This window comes from Budorcas taxicolor, chromosome 2, assembly GCF_023091745.1.
Source record: "Budorcas taxicolor isolate Tak-1 chromosome 2, Takin1.1, whole genome shotgun sequence".
NCBI classification, from domain to species: domain Eukaryota; kingdom Metazoa; phylum Chordata; class Mammalia; order Artiodactyla; family Bovidae; genus Budorcas; species Budorcas taxicolor.
The window spans coordinates 69,407,402-69,430,199 of NC_068911.1; the positions used below are offsets into that span (position 1 = coordinate 69,407,402).

General features: G+C 36.9%; 1 protein-coding gene and 1 non-coding gene across 2 annotated transcripts in view; one reads left to right on the forward strand and one right to left on the reverse strand.

The window, feature by feature from the left end:
* Window positions 1-22,798, forward strand: part of METTL8 (methyltransferase 8, methylcytidine) — a 43,397-nt gene that overhangs the window by 17,235 nt on the left and 3,364 nt on the right. The window contains exons 2-6 of the mRNA XM_052652949.1: window positions 1,300-1,391; window positions 12,110-12,480; window positions 13,775-13,824; window positions 18,997-19,060; window positions 20,595-20,734. Of these exons, the coding sequence (XP_052508909.1) occupies window positions 1,300-1,391; window positions 12,110-12,480; window positions 13,775-13,824; window positions 18,997-19,060; window positions 20,595-20,734 (717 nt within the window). The remainder of the gene's footprint in view (window positions 1-1,299; window positions 1,392-12,109; window positions 12,481-13,774; window positions 13,825-18,996; window positions 19,061-20,594; window positions 20,735-22,798) is intronic.
* TRNAD-AUC (transfer RNA aspartic acid (anticodon AUC)) lies at window positions 15,281-15,352 on the reverse strand. The gene has a single exon. It is a non-coding gene; the product is annotated as a tRNA-Asp (tRNA).

The window sequence follows — 22,798 nt, forward strand, 5'->3', positions numbered from 1 at the left end:
TGTAATTTTATGTACAGAATATAAAACGTATTTATCAACTCCAAGTTATATATGTGATTGCTCACATATGTTAAAATAAGTTAAAGGAAAAATGTGTTTCAATCTCATTCATTAAAGCAAGTGATAAAGCTGTTTAGTCATTATTTGATTTGTAAATAATTGAGTTTTTTAAATAACATCTGTGAAACTCTGATTTTTACATTATCATATACTTTTCCTAGGAACTTCAGTATATTGGTTCTGATTCATCTAATAAGTAATTTCTCACCTTTCACTGGTGTATTTATAACCAGGTCACTAGAATATACCCTGTCATATCTGATTGCATAAGCATGACTTAAAATAGTACCAAGCTTGTCATCATTCCACCCAAAGCAACCCCTTATTCTGTCATTGTTGCCCCCACTGTCCTCAGTACTCAGTTTTAATACTGTAGAATCATTCCTGACTCTCAGTCTTCTCTTCCCTCAGTACTAGTTAATCTCCAGATCAACTCCCTCTACTCTTTCTTTCTGTTTTCCATTGCCGCCACCTTATTACTCATTACTCCTATACCACTGCCACAGACTTGAATTTTGCATATGTAATTTTATTGTTTAGAAAAGTGGTTTATTCCAGGAAACTGCATCACTTACTACTTACAGTCTTACCTATTAAAAAAAAAAAGAAATGCAGATTTTGTAAAAACAAAACAAAAAATCACCTTTTTTGTATAAAGTTACTTATATTTCAAGAAAGGTATTTTGGTAGCAGAAAATAATATTCTCTCATATAGAGTAAATTATGAACCTGAAAATACTTAAGTCCCAGATCTTAGAAGGATGACCTTCTAATATGCTGTGTCAAGTAGTCTATCATTTAAGCATAAGTAAATCCATACACAGAAATTAAGGCAGCTAATAAGAAAAGTGTAAAAGGAATATTAAAAAAAACTTTTAAAGAATGCCCTGTTCATAAATTAACAAAAAGATTAATCTTTAGAATAAAACACCGGAAACCATACCAGCTCCCAGATAAATAGGCACCATAGTGCTCCTTGGACATTACTTTAGCAATCATTTCCAAAAGGTGGCTGGGGCTTGCAACACAACCAAATTTAAACAGAAGAACTGTAGGAGTTACAGGATTATACCAGCACTATCAGAAGGAACATCTGACACAAAATATATTCATTTGATATGGGATTTGTTTGTATCCTTTGTCTTTGACTAATCTAGAATGAAAGATGTATCCCTTGGCACTCTTTTTCTGCCTTCTTTAGTTATAAAACATGTTTTATAATCTTTATTTTTTTGAAAGGGATCACATGCAATGGTCAAAAGAAGAAGAAGAAGAAGCCAGAAAAAAAGTAGAGGAAAACTCAGCTGTGCGAGTCCATTTGAAAGAGCAAGGTAAGCAGCTATATGTAGCTCCTGGAGCCTGGCTTTTCTGTTTGACCTCCCACTGATTCAGTTCACACCTTAGTCTCTTTTCCTCCTAATTGTGTCACCATTTTAGAGAGTTCTTAGCTTCTGCCTATGCTAATTTACTTGTTCCCTTAGGAGAATTCCCAGTCATTCCAGTGTAGTGAAACCAAAGTTAATGAAATAAATTATGTACTCACCCTATACGTACTTGCTCTTTTAATAGTCATATTATTGCTTTCTTTGGGAGATAGGTAAAGGTGGCATTTCAAGCAAGATAGGAAAACACAATTTAAAAAATTTCCTGGTTGTTATGCATCTTTTAGTATGCTATTGTGCATTTCAACTACTGGGAATAGTCAATGAATTCAGAAACTTTGAGCAAAGAAGGTAACGTCATATCAAAATGTTGTTGGTCTTTTAAGATGAACACAAAGTTTCAATAACGATTTAAGCTATTTTTCTTAGAGGCCTTTGATATTTAGAGTTTAATTTAGGTAAGGCCTTGCCAACCTTCAAAAATGGTCTCTAAAATGTTGCCCTATTGTGTAATCACCAAGCCAGAAAATAATAAGTATGGGTGAAGATGTGGAGAAATGAAACCCTTGTGCACTACTGGTGTAATTATAAAATGGTACAACCTCTACTCTGGCAGCCCCACCTCTGGATATATAGCCAAAAGAATTGAAAGAGATACCAAAAGGTCTTGAAGGAATATTTGCATACCTTTGTTCATAGCAACACTATTCACAGTAGGCAAAAGGTAGAAATAGCCCAAATGTCCAGCAGGTAAACTGATAAACAAAATGTGGTCTATTCATATGGAATATTATTCAGCCATAAAAATAAATGGAATCCCTGTCACATGCCATATAATCTGGATGAACTTTGAGGGACACTATGTTAGGTGAAATAAGCTAGTCACAAAAAAGGCAAATACTATATGAGTCCACTAATATGAGGTATCTAAAGTAGTCAGATTCATAGAAACAGAAAGTTGCATGGTGGTTAGCAAGGGCTTAGAAGAATGGGAAACAGAGTTGTTGTTTAGTGAGTATAGAGTTTTGGATCTGCAGTGAAAAAGTTATGGGCATCTGTTTCACAGCAATGTAAATACACTTAACACTGCTGGACTGTTCACTTAAAAATGGTTAGGATGGTGAATGTTATGTGTTTTTTTTAACCACTTTTTTTTTTTTTAAGACACTAAGAAAATTTCACCTCTGTCCTACTCACTGAGTAGCTGGGAATCCACAGACAGTTGGCCCAACCCTTACACTCTTCTAGAGAGGATTTTCTGCCTTGTTTTTTTAAAATGATTTCTCCTTTAAAACAAGTTGTTTTGTTTTGTTTTCTTAAAAAAAATACAGTTTATTGGTATACCAAATACCCACAGAAATTAACATAATTTATAAATGAGTTTTCACAAAACTCAGTGAATTTTCCCAATACCCTTATTCAGAAACAGAAAATGATCAGTAATCCAGAAACTTCCTCATGTTGTGTCCCAATTACTTTCCTAAACCCCTAAGACTCCCCATAGAGCACCCACTATTCTGGCTACTAATACCATAAATTAGTTTTTCCAGAACAGCTTGGTTCTGGTCATCATCATTTCTCAGTCACGCATGTAGCAATATCAGTGTACTTGTTAGCTAGAACAAGAGGCAGCAAACTGTGGCCATGGGCCAAATCCAGCCCACTGCCTGTTTTTATAAATAAAGTTTTATTGGAGCACATACTCATTTGTTAACGTTGCCCATGGCTGCTTTAGAGGTGTATCTAAAGAGTTGAATAGTTGCAAAAGACTCTATATAGCTCACACAGACTACTTATTATCTGGCCCTTTACAGAAAAAGTTTGCCAACCCCTGAGACAGAATTTTGTTTCCACATTGATCAGCTGTCCTAAAACTCCCCAGGAAGAAATGTTTGCATTCCTCCTCTGTTAAAGCCAAGTATAGTAAAAATCACTAACCCCACTGGTAGTTAACTATTGTTCTGGTGACTTTAGTCTACACTTGAGGCTAAAGTTTGAAGCAAAAGGTGCTGTTGAAACTGAGCTAGTGAAACAGCCCTCATTAACTGCCCTTTACCAGTCAAGGGGGCAGTGTGGCCCTATCTTATTCCCCTGGTATCATTTGCTGTCCCTCAGAGCTAGTTTTCCTTCCTGACCATAAGCATGAATGTGTCCTGAAGGATGAACAGGAAAGAAGAGCACCTGATCCACAGTGGAACCATTCTATTTTTATGAGCTCCAGCCATGCAGTCCCAGAATGGGATGTGGCCAGGGAGTGTTGGGGTTGGATTTGAGAGTGCATACCAGTGGCAGTTCTGCTTACAAATCAGCCAACATTGCATTCCTTTGCAGGAACTCTGTCACACTGTTTCTGAGGAAGTATAATTTTGCTTCTTTGCCAGCAGCTGCACAGACATATTTTCCACATTACTCAAGCTTCTGCTAGTGGCCACCTGGATATGACAGAGAGAATCAAGCCTAAACAGAATTAAAAGATATCAGTCATCTTAATTCTTTTCCAGGAAGTTAAAAATTATCCATAGTTTATTTCCTGAGAATATGAAAAACCAAGGATTTTTTTTTCATGCTCTTATGAGTATTTCTGTTTAGAACATAAATAGATGAGCAGTGCTGATAATGTTCCCTTAAAGTGCTCTATATGTGGCTGCCTGTTTTGGCCTATTTATGTTAACAATGAACTTGAGTGAAGCTAATGAGGAGGTTATTTTCAGGCCTTGGAAACCGCAGTAAAGGAAAATGACAGTTCCCACAGAACCGTAATGTGACTGAAATAGAAAGGTGGTGACTGGCCTTTCTCTATAGAAGCAGGAAAAGTAAGCTGGAGAGGACTGATGATACTCCTTTGAAGCATTTGGTTTGCTTATTAATATGTCCAGTCTCTTTCTGAGCAAGTTTTCTGGCTGCTGTGGAGACACAGAACAAAAGAATTCATTTAAAAATGCCTCCCAGTGATCGAGGCTTCTGTTGGGTCCCTACCCCCCTAACAGTACTCAGTGCAGTGGACTTTATACATGTCAGAGAACCGCTTCAAGGAGAGGAACCCACAGTGAGGGTGACCATTACATCACACTTAAGCAAGGTTGCACAGAGCAGCAACCACGGCAACTGCTGAGCGTGGCGAAGAAAGAAAGAAAACTTCTGTCCTGAGGAACCATGTTGAGTGACAGGACATTACAGTGAGACCAGATACATACCCAGCCACCCACTCCAGTCTCCACCAGGAATCATCAACCTTCAGATCTGCAGAAGCCCTTGGTGAGGCTCCTAATTGGATATTTAATGTCTCTGATGAATATAGGTCAAGGTGAAGAGATCCATTTAAAAGCTCTATTCCCAAAGGTTGTGAAAACCCAAAGGAAGCTGTGACCCGGTTCTTCTCCCACTGCCCCTGTTAACCACTGGCTCTCTCTTTTTTATATATATTTATTTGTTTGGCTGCACAGGTTCATAGTTGTGGCATGTGGGATCTTATTCCCCAACCAGAGATCAAACCCAGGCCCCCTGCATTGGGAGCACAAGAGTCTTAGCTACTGGACCACCAGGGAAGTCCCTACTATCTCTTCTTATCCAGGAGGGTCCTAAATCTTTAAAAAAGCCAATTTTTTCTCATCGCAAAGTATTCCACTTACAGAATAGTATATAGCATGAGCCTTGTTTACTGATTTTATCTTCCTTATTGTAATGCCACCAGGAGGAGGTACTGGTTGTTCTCCCATGCTGACCAGCTCTCTGGCACCTTCCTTGTGGTCTCTTTGTGTGTCAGTCTCTCCTGTCACTCCCAATTCCCATTTCTCATCTATTGTCTCAGCTGTTGGCGAGAACTGAAGTCCGGAAACACCCTCACAATTCTGAAAATAAGAACTTATCTGTCACAAGTAAGACAGTCTTTTGCTGTACAGTGGCTGACGTCTTCATTCCTGTGATTAAAATGTAAAGCATCTAGGCTATCATTAGCAATATTTCTTTCAATTAGATGCTCAGATTAATGATTTGTGATTCCACATTTCCTTTTGGTAATTTATTTTAAATTTTATAATGGCTCAGACTTCTTTTAAAAGCAGATTAATTCAGAGAAATGAGAAAGACACATTTGGCAGTTTTTGAGTTAATATGATTATATTTTTAATTTCCTAAAAACATTTCCAGTGTGTTATATCTCAGCTGGTAATTAAGCAAATGTAATGGGTTTTTTAAACTTAATAACAAATGCAGCTGCTATTTTTACTTTAAAATACCCTTGTAAATAACTATCTACCTAGGGTGAGTTACCTATGTCAAGAAAAATAGTAAAAGAATCCCACTATACCTTCCTTTGTGAATACCTTTGCCACTTGAGAGTGTTCTGTGCGAGAAAAAATAAAGTAGCTTAAAGTTTCGTGTGCTGATAAATTTAGAGTACTTGTTTATAGGTCAGCTTTGGTTGTTAATTTCATACTGTGCTCAGACTTTAAATTTTATAACTTTTAAGAGTTTTATTTTATTAGACAATTAACTTTATCAATAACATGTGGAAATTTCCAACTTTGAGAGCTTAGGTGTTTGTGTAATTGATGTACAAAAACAGCTTTAAAATGACTTTTGTTACATTGCAACTTAGAATAAATTTTCATAATTTGTACTAATATGTCAGATACATAGGTGGTTTAATTCAGTTTTTTTTAGTTGTGATATTCAGTGTGATTCAGAGTGAATTCTGCATATTTAAGTATGGTTAGTGTGTCATAGTCTTTGTTCCCCTTAGCAGTATTGAATTTAATAAATGAATAATTGAGAAGTTGTTTCATCTGACTGTGGTTAAACAGATCACTACACCCCTTTTATCGCCGTTGGCATAGAGGAATTAACTCTGAGTTGGTAACCTAGGAAAGTAAAAGGAGATTTTTCTCCTCCAGGAAAAATTGATATACCTGTTTAGAAAGTTAGCTGGACAAGTTAAAGACAGGGCTGATTTCTCCACATTGTATTCTTTTATCATTATTGGATTGACTGTGAGTGAAACAGAGGTTTAAACTAAACTTTTCTCTCATGGTCAGAAAAGTCGCTCATCCAGTTCCCCTGATATCACAGATACTCTTGCAGTTCACAAAATTAAATTAAACGTTGGAGGTGTTTACCTGTCTCACAGCCATAATTATGAGTCTGATTGAACTTCCTTGGGGTCTCAGAAGCTGTTATACTTTGCTGGGAACTGTGAGATTGTCAGCATTGATTGAAGGTACTGCTGAAAGCACAAACTTGAAAAAGCAAAAAAAAAAAAAAAAAAAACACCCCAAAACCCAGTTCTAGTCCATTAGCCTTTATCCCAGCCCATTCTGTTTTGTATCTGTTTTGTTGCTGTCCCACAGACCCATCTATTCTCATAGAACATTTTATGTTCCCATTGCTCATCATAATTTCATCATGCAACCTTGCATAGTTTATTGTTTATATAATTCAAATGGAGTTTAATTAATTCTGTATTTCTGATCTGCCTTCATCTAGGTTCACTCCAATCAGCATTATTTTTACTGTTCTGTTATACTGATTGTAAGTCATACTGAGGTTTTAATTTCAACTTGATGTTTCATAATAAGAGGAAAGTACAAAATCAGGAAAACAGATTATTTTCAGAGGTATTTTGGAGGAGGTTAATCTTGATTTTGTGTTAGAAGGCAATATAATGGTTAACAGCATAAAGTCTGATAGACTTAGTTCAGGTCCTAGCTCTGGTAGATGACCTTGGGCAAATTTTTTATCCCCTCTAACCTTGAACTTCTTTGTCTATAATAATATGTATGTCTGAGAGGTATTGTTAGGATTAAATGGGGAAAAAAATCCACGTAAGGCATTTGACATAGTACCTGGCACAAAATAAACACTCAGTATATACTATCGTTGTTATTTTTAATGCTGCTGTTATTGGTACAATGATTTATGTGATTGTTTGTTTGTTTTCTCCTAATTCCTGAGTGGGAAATACTTGAAAAGCTTGAAAGTATATATTAGCAGACCGTGACCATCATCTTTTAATAGTAATCAGATCCTTTTTAAAGATTGGATAAGCTCGGGTTGAATTTAGGTGCTTGATATATTGGGTATCTGAACCAGATTCTAGTCACCTCACTGCAGGTTTATTTTCATGATACACTGTAGAAATTAAACAGTAGTACAAGCTCATATTTTTGACAGCAGTCTGATCCAAGATTTTGCAGTTTGTAGAACCATAATGTTTGCTGTTTAGTCGCTAAGTCATGTCCAACTCTGTGTGACCCCACAGCCTGTAGCCCCCTCAGGCTCCTCTGTCCATGGGATTCTCCAGGCAAGAATACTGGAGTGGGGTGCCATTTGTTAATGTTCTCCATAAATTCATGGGATTTAATAGGAAAGTACATAGACTTTTTAGAACTTGAACATAGAGATATCCTTTAGGAAAGTAGAATGAAGAATTCAACCAAGATTCCTTATCTTTGTATAAGATGCAGATAAAACTTCGCAGATAATACTCAGCTATAAAAAGGAATGAAATTGTGTCATTTGTAGAGACATGGATATACCTAGAGACCAACATACACAGTGAAGTAAGTCAAAAAGAGAAAAATATAATATATTAATGCATATATGTGGAATCTAGAAAATGGTATACATAATTTTACTTGCAAAGCAGAAATGGAGAAACAGACATAGGGAACAGACATATGGATACCATGCAGGAAAGGGCTGGGGGCATGGGATGAACTGAGAAGTTGGGATTGATGTATATATACCATTATGCATAAAATAGATAATGAATGAAAACCCACTGTATAGCACAGGGAACTCTACTCAGTGTTCTGTAGTGACCTAAATGGAAAGGAAATCCAAAAGAGAGGGGATATATGTATACATATGGCTGATTCGCTTTGCTGTACAACAGAAACTGACACAGCAGTGTAAAGCAACTATACTCCAATTTAAAAAGCCAAAAAAAACCCCACCTTTGCCAAAGAACTACCTAATAATTGTTAAATTATTTCAACAATTTAACACTCCAGATTTCCATCTGATGGTTATAAATGAATATAAATTTAAAGTTGTAGTCAGTGCAGTTTTAAAGGTGAGGACCATTCTGTGTGAAGTTTTTCTCTTAATATTATTATCCTTTAAATTTTAGTTGCTGCATAAGATTACTCTGTTTTGACATGCATGGTTTGCTTGATCATTCCAAAGTTGAGGCTGTTTGAGTTATTTCCCATTTTTTTCTTGTAATAAGCAATACTGCTAGGAACATCTTTTCTTTCAAGTTACTCGCCTGCTGTCTATCTCTTCCTCTGCCAGTTAATTCTAGGGGGATAGTGCCACAAATTAATCACTTGTAGTGTTAATATTCTAGTTACTAATCAGTTCGGTTCAGTCGCTCAGTCGTGTCCGACTCTTTGCAACCCCACAAATCACAGCACGCCAGGCCTCCCTGTCCATCACCAACTCCCGGAGTTCACTGAGACTCAGGTCCATCGAGTCAGTGATGCCATCCAGCCATCTCATCCTCTGTCATCCCCTTCTCCTCCTCCCCCCCAGTCCCTCCCAGCATCAGAGTCTTTTCCAATGAGTCAACTCTTCGCATGAGGTGGCCAAAGTACTGGAGTTTCAGCTTTAGCATCATTCCTTCCAAAGAAATCCCAGGGCTGATCTCCTTTAGAGTGGACTGGTTGGATCTCCTTGCAGTCCAAGGGACTCTCAGGAGTCTTCTCCAACACTACAGTTCAAAAGCATCAATTCTTTGGCACTCAGCTTTCTTCACAGTCCAACTCTCACATCCATACATGACCACAGGAAAAACCATATAGTTAGGTTCAAACTCACTTCAAAAGTAGCTTGGTATTGGAAACTCAGATACTAGAGATTTGACTAAATATAGGTCTTCTTAGGTGGGTCGCTTTTTATTAAACAGAAGAATCTTTTACCAGTACAGAGTGAGTTACAAAGAGAGTTTTTAAGATAAAAGGAAGAAGAGAAGGTATGAGAAGACTGGGGAAATTTGACAGTTTCCTAATTCCTCCTGAGTCTGATTTTCAGAATGTTGTTTTGTTTTCTTACACAGTATATCAGGCACACTCCCAATTTTTTTGAGTTGAGATAGAACTATTTTAAAAATATACAGCATTTTTAGATTAACCATAAATAGCCTTCCTCCCATTATTTTGGACACAACTTAGCGACTAAACCACCACCACCACCCATTAGTACAGATGTGAGTGAGCATGTTTTGGACTTCAACATCACATAATTCTTTTGTTACAGAGATCTACTTTCATTTCTCAGACCTTAAATAAAGATGGGAGTTTCTGTCTTTCAAGCAGTCCTGCTGCCAGATACAATTCAGCCTTGATGGGAAGGAAGTCTTGTGGCTAAATGGGTGGAGATCCATGGTACAAGGCCATAAAGATAAAAGTGGAAAGAAAAGGAAAACTATAAGGGTTTCAGGACAGGGTTCGGTAACAAAGACAAAACTGACTGTAGGCAACTGCTTGTTCTCAGGATAGGAGCTTCTTTAAAGTTATGAAAGAAAAGAGTCTGTTGTTTTTAGTTTTAGTTTAATTTTTTTGGGGTGTTGGGAATAGATAATCAAAATTTACATGGATCAAAATTCAAATGAAAATTCTTTCTGAAATCCTGGTCCCCAACCACTCAGTTCTACTCTTGAGAGGCAACCAGTATGACTAATTATGTGATTATCCTGCCCAAAGACTTCTGTTCATGTAACACATGTGTTTTTCCTCCTTTTTATTCCTAAAAAATAGTTTTTTTCCCTAAAAAATAGCATCATATACATACTGTTCTATATTTTGCTCTCTCGCATAACATTAAGTCTTGGAAATTATTCTATAACAGCGGAACATTTTTTAAAATTTTTGAAAGTACTTAAAAAATGTCATGTGTCCCAGTTCAGTTCAGTTGCTCAGTCGTGTCCAACTCTGCAACACCGTGGACTGCAGCACACCAGGCTTCCCTGACCATCACCAACTCCCGGAGCTTGCTCAAACTCATGTCCATTGAGTTGGTGATGCCATCCAACCATCTCATCCTCTGTTGTCCCCTTCTCCTCCTGCCTTCAATCTTTACCAGCATCAGGGTCTTTTCCAGTGAGTCAGTTCTTTGTGTCAGGTGGCCAAAGGATTGGAGTTTCTGCTTCAGCATCAGTCCTTCCAATGAATATTCAGGACTTATTTCCTTTAGTATTGACTGGTTTGATATCCTTGCAGTCCAAGGGACTCTCAAGAGTCTTCTCCAATACCACAGTTCAAAAGCATCAATTCTTCAGTGCTCAGCTTTCTTTATGGTCCAACTCTCACATCCATACACGACTACTAGAAAAACCATAGCTTGACTAGACAGACCTTTGTTGGCAAAGTAATGTCTCTGCTTTTTAATATGCTGTCTAGGTTGGTCATAGCTTTTCTTCCAAGGAGCAAGGATTTTTTAATTTCATGGCTGCTGCACTGATTGAAAGTAATTCTTAAGCCAGGGTTTAGGTCTGGTATATAATAGTATCCAAGAAATGTTTCTTGAATGAGTGTGTGAGAAAGTAAGTGAATTAGTGATTATGTTAATTTAACATGCAGATAGAAAGAGGCAGAAAGCTAAGAATTGCTGGAAGGTCTGAGAATGTTGACCTGACCCTAATGCTGGGACCCAGGTTTAATCTAAGTAATGACATCACCAAATGCATATCTCCTTTTAAATTGCATCAGAAATTCTCTTTAAGGCTTCATATTAGGAGATGTCAATGTGAAGAGATGCCTCTGGAGGTGGGTGAAGAATAGAGTTGTGGGATGGCCCCTCAACCCCAGGAGTCAGGATGTGTGGTCCTGCTTCTACTATGACAGGGCTCCAGGACCCGGACAAGTGGGTTCATCTCTCTATGTGTCCTTACTTCAAATGTAAAACAAGGAGGTTGGAGTAGATTATTTCAGTACACCATTCTAGCTCAAGATTACATCATTTATTATTCCACAGTTTCCTGTTTGATTACCATTTTGCACAGACATTTGTTATGTTAAAACTACATTTATAGTGACATAAAAAATAAGGTTATCATTTCTCCAAGAAAATAAAGAGATTTACAGGGTTATTGGTAAAAATGTGATTATTAAGATTTCAAGATTAGACTTTAGAAAGTAGTTTGCAATTATTATATTCCTCACAAAAATTTATCAGCTAAACAATTGAGACAGAAGCAGATTTACCAGGAAAAGCCCAAATAACCCACACATTGACACATTTTGAGAGGATTAATACTCTGTAGTTTTAACCTTTAAGAGGTTGAGAAAAATCAGATAAGTAAAAATTACTGTAATATTATTCAATAGCAAATATAATTGTTTTATATGAATAGTATATGTAATATATTCAATAGTATTTAATTATTAAATGCTTCCCACGTGGCGCTAGTGGTAAAGAATCCACCTGCCAGTGCAGGAGATGCAAGAGACGCGGGTTCGATCCCTGGGTCGGGAAGATCCCCTGGGGAAACCCACTCCACTATTCTTGCTTGGAAAATTCCATAGACAAAGGAGCCTGGTGGGTCACAGTCCATGGGGCCACCAAGAGTCAGTCACGACTGAGTGACTTTAATATATTTAGTTATTAAAATGATAACTAATAATACATATAATTCATAATAAAATAAATCTTTTTTCTCTTTATTTTAGTTAAGTATGAGCGTGAAGCCAGTAAATATTGGGACACGTTTTACAAGATTCATAAGAATAAGTTTTTCAAAGATCGTAATTGGCTATTGAGGGAATTTCCTGAAATTCTTCCAGTTGGTCAGAAAACTGAAGAGAAGGTGAAAGAATTATCATGGAATCATGTAAAAATTAATGCTGAAAGTTTTTTCTCAAAAATGCACTGCCCTACTATGCCTGAAGAAAAAAATCATTATAAAGAAAGTTCTGGCTCATCAGATGGTCAAAGCAAAGCAGGATCTGACTTTTCTAAACTGGACTCTGAAGAATACAGAGAAAGACCTCTGAAGACTGAATTGTTTCCTGGTAGCAATGCTACTTTCAGAATCCTTGAGGTATGGTACTACAGGGGAAAAATTTTTTAATGTACATCACATATTACTTTATTAATGATCCAGATTCTTTAGAGTAAAAATGATCAAATAACTGTTTGTGTACTTTTGTGCATAAAAATTACGTAAGAGACTCATATCTTTAATCAGTCAGGTTTTAAGTTTGTAATTTAAAACTTTTCTTACGTTTGTCTGCTTTAATTTCTAGCTTGAAGGCAGTTTTAAATACCAGTTAAGTTTTGGCCTCAATTTCCATCTCTTTCTGTTATTACCCACTTGTTGGTGAAATAGAAATAAGTGAAGTATGTAATTTGCTATAATCTGGTTAGACCTTGATTTTCCATTTTAGAAAAAGAAAACTTTTCCTTCTGATTATAAACATAGTAGATGCTGATTACAGAGATTTGGTAAAGAGAAAGAATAAACAATCCCATAAGCAAAGGATTTAACCACTGTTAACTTTTTTCTCCTTTTGTTTATACTGTTTTATGTAGTTGAGCTATACTGTATCTGCATTTTAGGGTTTTTCTTTGTATTTAACATAACATAAGCAGTTTTCCCTATCTTTAAAAATTCTCCATAAGCATTTTCATGGCTGAGAAATACTAAGTAAAATACTATGATTCTACTTATCTGTTTTTACTTGACTGGGCTTTTAAATTGTTTTCAGGTTTTGTACAGCAAGTATCTTCAGGTGTAGACTTTTCTGTATTTTATTATTTGGGTTCAATTGACTTGTTCATAACTTATTAAAATTTTTAATATTGTTAAGATATATTGCCAAATTGCTTTCTAAGAAGTTGTACTAATACCAGTTTACAGCAGTGTAGGTCTATCTCGTCACACCTTCATTGATTAGAATAATCTTATTTTTAAGATTATTGTTAGACAAAAGCTATATTTTAATTTACATTCCTTTGATTGTTAAATAGGTCATATGGTTCTTCAGATGTTTAGAAACCATTTGTTCTTCTGTCATCGACTTATTTCCTTTATTTATTAAGTTGTGTATTTTTAATGAGCTCTGCCCTTTTATCATATTTAATTCAAATTTTTTTTCACAGTGTGTTTGTCACCTTTTAATTTGGTTCATTTGGGGGTTTGGTATGTAAAAATTTTAAATAGTTACATTTCTCAGTACATATTATTTTTGTGATTTATTCCATTTTGAGCTTAGACAACTCTCCTATAGACAAAGATTCAGAACATTTCTTTTAGTTTTTTTAAGTAAAAATCTGACATTGGTGAGGAAAATTTAACTTTATTTTCATGATACTTGTTTATTCTTTGATTTTAGGTTGGCTGTGGTGCTGGGAATAGTGTTTTTCCAATTCTGAACACTTTGCAGTGAGTTTTAGAATTTTCTCCTTACAAAATTCTACATATGTATGGGATATTGAGAAATTCTTGGAAAATGTTGTCATATATATACCAATAGTGTTCTTGTTCCCATATAAACAATGACTAAACCAAATTTCAAAAGAAGTGGCTTGGTCTTAGTATCTAATTTCATGTGAACTGAGAATTACTCTGGAAATAATATTTCACAGACATAGATAGTCCACCATGAGTTGAAGTAATTTTTTAAGCTTGTGCTTATGTAGATGAGAGAGTAAGAAATGAGCAAGAGATTTGATCCTTCTGCTAAGCTGGGAATTGCTGAACTTTCGAGATTTATTTACCCCTCCAGGTTACTTAGGTGTCATTTTACACATAGAGAATTCAGTTTAAAGCTTACACTTTATTTTGTGTAAGCTTTAAACTCATTTTATTTTGTCATCACTTCTGGAGTCACACCCAGGATAAAACCTTCCTATAGAGTTGAAATGACTCTCTAGAGTTGAAATTTTTGGAGTTATAACACCTAACCCTAAGATTCGTAAAGGGAGAAGTCCATGATAGGAGCAGAGATGTTCTCCTGACCTGCCCTTCCTGTTCACCACCTCACCAATGTATTTTAGTAAGTGATGAAGAAGACACATCTTACAAAACTTTTACTCTTTTTACCTATGGCTGGTCTGTCAAGTGCCTATTTTTTTTTAAGTTTACACAATAGCTTTCTGATTATCATTTTTCCATTATAAAATTAATATAAGCACATTGTAGAACTTTCCCATTAGAGGAAAAGTGGGTGGGAAAGAATCACCCATTATTCCTACCATCAAAACATCAAAACATAGCTGCTGACAGAATTTACTATGCATATTTTAAAATTTATTAGTCTTTTTTTAACTTTCCATTGTGAAAATGTAAACGCATTCAAAAAAATTGAGTAATACAGTAAATTCTCATATAGCTACCACCTTGTTTCAGCAGTTACTTATGTAAGGCCAACATCATGACACATTATTTTTATGAACTTATGATGGATCTCCAAAAAGCAAGACATTCCTAATTGTTATTATAAACCTAAGATAATAAAAAGTAATTCCATAATATCATCAAATTACCAGTTAAAGTGTCTGGCCAGAAGTGACACTGGCCAATTTGCAGTTCTGAATGGCCTTTTTCTTTCAGGATTTATTTTCTTTGTTTTCCTTTTCCCATTTCTAGGCCAAAATTTCCTGTTCTTATACCACATAGCCAGATTCCTTCATCCTGGTGTTCTCTGAGATTGTAATACACGTAAATCTACTACATTGGTAGTTGATTATGTGTTACTTTGTGAAAAGCAAAGCAAAGTTGCTCAGTCGTGTCCAGCTCTTTGTGACCCCATGGACTGTAGCCTTCCACGCTCCTCTGTCCATGGGATTTTCCAGGCAAGAGTAGTGAAGTGGGTTGCCACTTCCTTCTCCAGAGGATCTTCCCAACCCAAGGATCGAACCTGGGTCTCCTGCATGATAGGCAGACGCTTTACCATTTGAGCCACCAGGGAAGATATTACTCTATGACTCATCTCAAATTATTATTTAGCATATCATTTCCTTATATCTTCTTTCTTCAGCTACTGTTTATATATTTCTTGAGGTAGAGAGTATACTGCTGCTAAGTCACTTCAGTCGTGTCCGACTCTGTGCGACCCCATAGACGGCAGCCCACCAGGCTCCTCCGTCCCTGGGATTCTCCAGGCAAAATCACTGGAGTGGGTTGCCATTGCCTTCTCCAATGCATGAAAGTGAAAAGTGAAAGTGAAGTTGCTCAGTCGTGTCCGACTCTTAGCGACCCCATGGACTGCAGCCTACCAAGCTCCTCCATCCATGGGATTTTCGAGGCAAGAGTACTGGAGTGGGGTGCCATTGCCTTCTCTGGGTAGAGAGCATAATGTATTCTAATTTGGTTTTCCAGGTAGCCTAACAATGTAATATAGATAGTTAGACAGAGCTTGGTACATACTGACTGGTTAATATCTCTGATTCCCCACTTGTTAGTTGTACTTTTTCCCCCTTCTGTGCTTCTCCATCTGACTAATAATTGCAAGCTCTTGCCTCCTCACCCCCTGACTCTTTCTTTTTGACTGGGTCTTTTTTTGGCCTCATATTCATATCTTAGAAATCACTGTAACTCAATAACCGGAGACAATTAATTCATCTTTAAAAGGCAACTAGTGATTAGCCTTCCAAAGGGAGGATTAAACCTTTTCTCCCCACCAAAGAAATTATGTTTTATTACTTTTGGAGATCATAGAATTAATATTTTACATTTTCAGAATATTTTACCATAATTAGACCTCCAGAATTAAGAGGTCATATCATTCGCCAAGGATCATTTAATTCTTAAACCTCTTGCCAAGAGAGTACTTGATGGTGTGGTAGTAGTAGTGATATTTACACCTGTTTCCTGGGAGAAGGGCCAAGACAGTCAGCTGATTTTAAAGAAAAGCCCTGGAAAATCATTGAGTGGTCACAAGACCTACTTGGGCTGCTGATACAGTGGGAATTCAGTCTCAGAGGTCATGTTGCTGTCTAGTAGGACACATGGCAAATGGCACAAGCTTTCCTTTAGCTACTAGACTATTCTGTATCTTGTGGTTGTTTAATAATTTCTGCACAAGGGTAGACTGCATGCCTTTCATAATGAGCTAGATGTGCCAGTGTCCAGAGAAGCATTTTGAGCTATATGGAAGTTTTTGCAAAAGCATATTAAGTTCTTACGTTTTTAAGTTCCTGGAAGGCAGAGGCAGATATTCCTTTGATAATGATAATTGTGATGATGATAGCAAGAATAATAAAAATGACATTTTTTTAACATTTATTTGGTGCTTACTCTGAGTCAGGCATTTTTCTATAAACTTTACCTATCTGAGTCCATTCTATCCTCACAACCAACTTAGATGCCATATTTTATCTCTATTAGGAATTTGGGATAGACATATGTACTACTACTATATTTAAAATAGCTAACAAGGACTTACTGTATAGCACAAGGAACTCTGCTCAATATTCTGTAACAACCTAAATGGGGAAAGAATTTGAAAAAGAATATATACGTGTATGTGTATAGCTGAATCACCTTGCTGTACACCTGAAACTAACACAACATTTTTAATCAACTATACTCAAATATCAGTTCAGTTCAGTTCAGTCGCTCAGTCGTGGCCGACTCTTTGCGACCCCATGAATCGCAGCATGCCAGGCCTCCCTGTCCATCACCATCTCCCGGAGTTCACTCAGACTCACGTCCATCGAGTCCGTGATGCCATCCAGCCATCTCATCCTTGGTCGTCCCCTTCTCCTCCTGCCCCCAACCCCTCCCAGCATCAGAGTCTTTTCCAATGAGTCAACTCTTCGCATGAGGTGGCCAAAGTACTGGAGTTTCAGCTTTAGCATCATTCCCTCCAAAGAAATCCCAGGGTTGATCTCCTTCAGAATGGACTGGTTGGATCTCCTTGCAGTCAAAGGGACTCTCAAGAGTCTTCTCCAACACCACAGTTCAAATGCATCAATTCTTCGGCGCTCAGCCTTCTTCACAGTCCAACTCTCACATCCATACACGACCACAGGAAAAACCATAGCCTTGACTAGATGGACCTTAGTCGGCAAAGTAATGTCTCTGCTTTTGAATATACTATCTAGGTTGGTCATAACTTTCCTTCCAAGGAGTAAGCGTCTTTTAATTTCATGGCTGCAGTCACCATCTGCAGTGATTCTGGAGCCCCCCAAAAATAAAGTCAGCCACTGTTTCCACTGTTTCCCCATCTATTTCCCATGAAGTGATGGGACCAGATGCCATGATCTTCGTTTTCTGAATGTTGAGCTTTAAGCCAACTTTTTCACTCTCCTCTTTCACTTTCATCAAGAGGCTTTTTAGTTCCTCTTCACTTTCTGCCATAAGGGTGGTGTCATCTGTATCTCTGAGGTTATTGATATTTCTCCCGGCAATCTTGATTCCAGCTTGTGCTTCTTCGAGTCCAGCGTTTCTCCTGATGTACTCTGCATAGAAGTTAAATAAGCAGAGTGACAATATACAGCCTTGACGTACTCCTTTTCCTATTTGGAACCAGTCTGTTGTTGCGTGTCCAGTTCTAACTGTTGTTTCCTGACCTGCATACAGAGTTCTCAAGAAGCAGGTTAGGTGGTCTGGTATTCCCATCTCTTTCAGAATTTTCCACAGTTTCTTGTGATCCACACAGTCAAAGGCTTTGGCATAGTCAATAAAGCAGAAATAGATGTTTTTCTGGAACTCTCTTGCTTTTTCCATGATCCAGCAGATGTTGGCAATTTGATCTCTGGTTCTGTGTTAATTCCGTGTTAATAAGTGACAAATCCAGGATTTAAAAAGATGTGCAATTGGCTCCCAAATCCCATACTCTTACTATTTTATTAGACAGTTTCATTTCCTACTTTGTATTTTAATGCTTGGTCCATATATGGGGCTCAGTAAAAGTTTGAAAATCATTTTAAAAGGTAACAAAAATTAATATACAAATGTTGTATTATTTTTAGAAGTTGTATGTACGTGGTATTAATATAAACATATCTAATAGCATGTAACTACAACTGCTAAAATGTATATATATATATTTTTCATATGTGTATACATCATCATTGGAGCATCAGAGCCTCTGTGAGAGACCCAGGAACAAATGAGTGTACACACAGGAAAAGGAATGAGGTGCCAATGGACAGGGGCTTGAGGGTCCTTGGAGAGAAGAAAACTTGGCTAAGCTGAGAGGAATTATAGGCCATGCCAGCTGGAGGCAGACAAGAAAGGCTGCCTGGAAGGGGTAGGAGCAAAATTGAGCACTGCTGATGGATGGCTTTGGAGGTTTCTCATGTGAGAGTATGCTGGAATATAGGGCAAGTAGGCCCAAGAAAGGGAGGGCCTTAAAACTAGATCAGGAACCTGAAAGTTACCCTGTAATTGGTAAGTGTTTTGAGACAGTGTTGGTTTAGAAACAACATGAAGGCACTCACACGCCACTATAGAGAATAGTACCTTAAAAAAAGAAACAGCAAGCCAAGTGTCATGCAAAATTCTGGTAAAGAGGTACTTACTAACAAGTTCCAACTTACAGTTTCTTTCTTGTGTTGCTTCAGCTTATCTGAACTCTAGATTTAAATATTTCTTCCTTTTTCATAGGAATGTGCCAGAGTTCTTTCTTTATTGTTGTGATTTTGCTTCTGGAGCTGTGGAGCTAGTAAAGGTATGCCTTGTATCTTCTTTAAAGAGAGCTGTATTTTAAAAGAATCTTAATTTATTTACTGTTGAAGTGATTTTTTTTAATGTAACTGCATCAAATGTTATCTGTGACCATTTTTTTGAGATTTGTCATTTTATTTTTTTATATATTTTTGTTTATTTTTTGGCTGCAGGGGCCTGTGTTGCTGTGCACATGGGCTTTCTCTAGTTGTGGAGAGCGGGGGATACGCTCTAGCTGCAGCACGTGGGCTTCTTATTGTGGTGGTTTCTCTTGTTACAGAGCACAGGCTCTAGGCCACGCAGGCCTCAGTAGTTGCGGCTCCCAGGCCCTAGAGCATAGGTTCAGCAGTTGTGGTGCACGGGCTTCGCTGCCCCATGGCATGTGGGATCTTCCATGACCAGGGATTGAACCCGGATTGTAAGGCAGACTCAACCACTGGACCACCAGGGAAGCACATCTGTGACCATTTTTAACTGACCTTTTACTATTTTGCAAATCATATCATCAAAACAATTGAAGTTGTTTGGGACTTAACTTAGAATTCAGGGGAGTGGCTCCTACAGGGTGATATTTATATTTATGTCCCTAGAGCTTTATACATAGCCTAGCACATGGTAGGCACTCATTAAATTAAAAATTCTGCAAAAAAGGAAAAGGTCTGAAAAGGCATTATCACAAATCTAAAATGTCCTTGACTATAAGGAAAACAGTTGGCACTTGGTCTTATTTGACCAATCCCCAAATTCTAGTAAGCATTATCATAGCAAAAAGAGGTAATTTTAGAAACTTGAAAAGGAATGGAAATTCTGCTAACAAAAATGTTTGGTAAACACATGGAACATAATTTCTGGTAATAAGGGTTACTAGTTTTTCAATGTAGACATTTTCTAAAATACTGAAAAGCCTAAAGGGAAAGATAAAATTTACCTATAGTCATGCTTTCTGGAGTCCTAGAGTGACTCAGAATTTTGGTATATATTCTTTTAGTATTGTTGTTATAGGCAAATAGTATGTATGTACTCTAATGCAGTTTTAAAATAGCATCTTTAGTGAGATATAGTTCATATACCATAAAATTCACCATTTAAAAGTATACAATCCAGTGATTTTTTTCAGTATATTTACAGAGTTGTTCAGTCATCACCATTGCCTAATGTTGATTACATACTATAGGATATTTACTGATTAAGCCAAAGGAGGCATGGAACAAGCAGTGAGAGAGAGCGCAGAGGACCATCTCAGTGCCTGCCAAGTAACATAGGGTGAGCTTCCAGCATTGCTGCCTGCTGACCCAGAAAGACTGCCCTACTCCACTTTTAAAGCTAAAGAAGGGTTGCAAAAGAATATTTGTTACCAAGTCCAAGTGCTAGACTTAATTTTTTATGGCAGCTTGAAATAAGCTAACAGAGTACCTAATCAGAAAATCAAATTCATAGAAGAAAGGCCTTTGGGAGAAGTTAAATTACCCTTTTTGATTTGAAAAAAAAATAATACTAGAAGTCTGCTAAAAACTTTGTCTTTTCATTTATCGTGACAGTCTCATGCATCGTACAGAGCAGCCCAGTGCTGTGCCTTTGTTCATGACGTTTGTGACCACAGCTTACCCTACCCTTTTCCGGATGGGACCCTGGATGTCATTCTCCTCGTCTTTGTGCTGTCTTCTATTCATCCTGACAGGTAAATGACGAAAGGGCAGAGCAAATATGCACAGCCCCTTTATCAGGAGTGGCTTTCAGATCTATCAAAGCAAAAATGACAATTCTTGAACTTATTATTTAGTGAACTACATTACATGTAATATGCAGCCTTTTAAATGCAGTTTTTCCTTTCTTCAGACTTTTAGAAAGAAACTGGCCAAACTGTTTCATTAGTGAGCTTTCTGTCACTGTCAGAAAGAAGTGAGCATCTTCTGGCAAGACACATACCTATTAAAAGTGACAGTGCTTCAAGAAAATTACAAATTCAGAACAGCCTAATAGACTCCCAAGAGGGAAACTGTACTTGGTGATCAGAAACAAACATCTTTGATTTAGCTTCTTGCTGAATGTTTGTAATGAGGTGGGCTGTGAATCTGGCTTCACATAGGTCTTTAAAATATTTGTTTTAAGGAAGCCCACTAGGGAATTAGGGTTTATCAAGATTTTGCATTTTAACCTTGGACCTTTATAATCTAAGGTTGGTCTAGTGCCATCATTTAAGTATTTATGACTTAAATATTTTTGTTCACATAGTGTTCTGAAATAATAAATATAGCTTTTCTCTAAAGAGGAAGCACAAAGAGATATTACAGCAATTAAAATGATCACTTTTCTTAAAATTTTTCCACTTTGTATGTATTAAGACATATGTGCGCTAAATGTCTGGGATTGTCCCTTCAGAATGTGTCTTAAAATTGGGTTTTTTGTGATCTTCTGGTTAGTAGGTGCAGACTTGGCATCGACCACTTTGGTGAGTGTTACTCTTTCCCAGAGAAATCAAGCATTGTGTACTTCTTTCTTTGCTATAAGATCACTAGGATCCTTTACAGGCTGTTTATTTCTCATTCAGAGATGTTCACTTTGATGACTTGTAGGAAAAAAAATTAGATTTCCAAATAATGAGTGAAATATGTAATTGCACCTGATGAGATCTATCAAGTTTCATGAAGTTACTTCCTCCCAGTTTCTGTAACCTACTTCTGCTAACCTGTTTAGGCTATTGGCATTATTTAGGTACTAGGATAAAGATGTCATCTATATTTTGTTTCACAGCTAAAAGGATAGAGAAGGTGGATAATGAACAAGATTTTCTATCTAACATGTATAACAGGAAATGTTTCAATTCAAAATAAACCCTCAAAAAGGCTATTTATATTAGTTTATATGTTTTCTTCATGATTTGAATTGAATGGAAAGGAGAAGGGGAAGTAGATATCTTGAAAAGATTGTTTTTATAGTACATATATTCATTTTGTTTATAATAAAATAGATTCAGATGTATCATGTCAGTACATTACATAGCTACTTTCTTACCTACATGGAAATGATCTAAAAATGAGGTAAGTGAATAGATGTTGGATAATAGTAAGTGAAAAGTGAGGAAGTATCTTTCAGGTCATCTAGCACTGTGATAGTAGATTTTGCCCCAGGAAAATTCTAGAAAAGTGGCTTCTTGCCAGCTTGGAAAAGCAATTCAGCAAGCTGTTGAGTCTAGGGGGTCCCAGCTTAAATGGGAGTAAACCATAGAAGGCTACAAAACAAGAAGTAACTGTCCTTCTTATCATTGAAATAAAAATATAATATCTTTTCTAAAGATCTACACAGAGATTGTGTAGATAAACACTTTTTAAAAAATCTCTTCTTTTCTTTCTCATCTAAAGAGAAAAGAGGCTTTCCCCATTCTTGTCTTGTCCCTGTCATCCCCAACCCACTCCTGCCTGCATTTCTGGCTCTGGAATTGCACTGTGAGCCAAGATGGACTGATAAGAGAAGCAGTTCCCCACCCCTTGGCTTGACCCACATTGCAGACTTTAAAGGACAGTTGGAAGCAAAGGGTTTGCAAAAGGAGGCTACATTTTGAAGTATCTGACTCTTTGCTTTTCTGTGTTTTCATTTCATGCTTGTCTTGCTAATAATTGCAGAAAGAGATTTTTCTCTGTACATAAACCATTTATCCTAAAAGTGAATATTTTAAGCTTTAGATATGGTTTTAATTGCCAGATCCTAAGGATATACACACAGTGTGAAAATAACCTGTAATAAA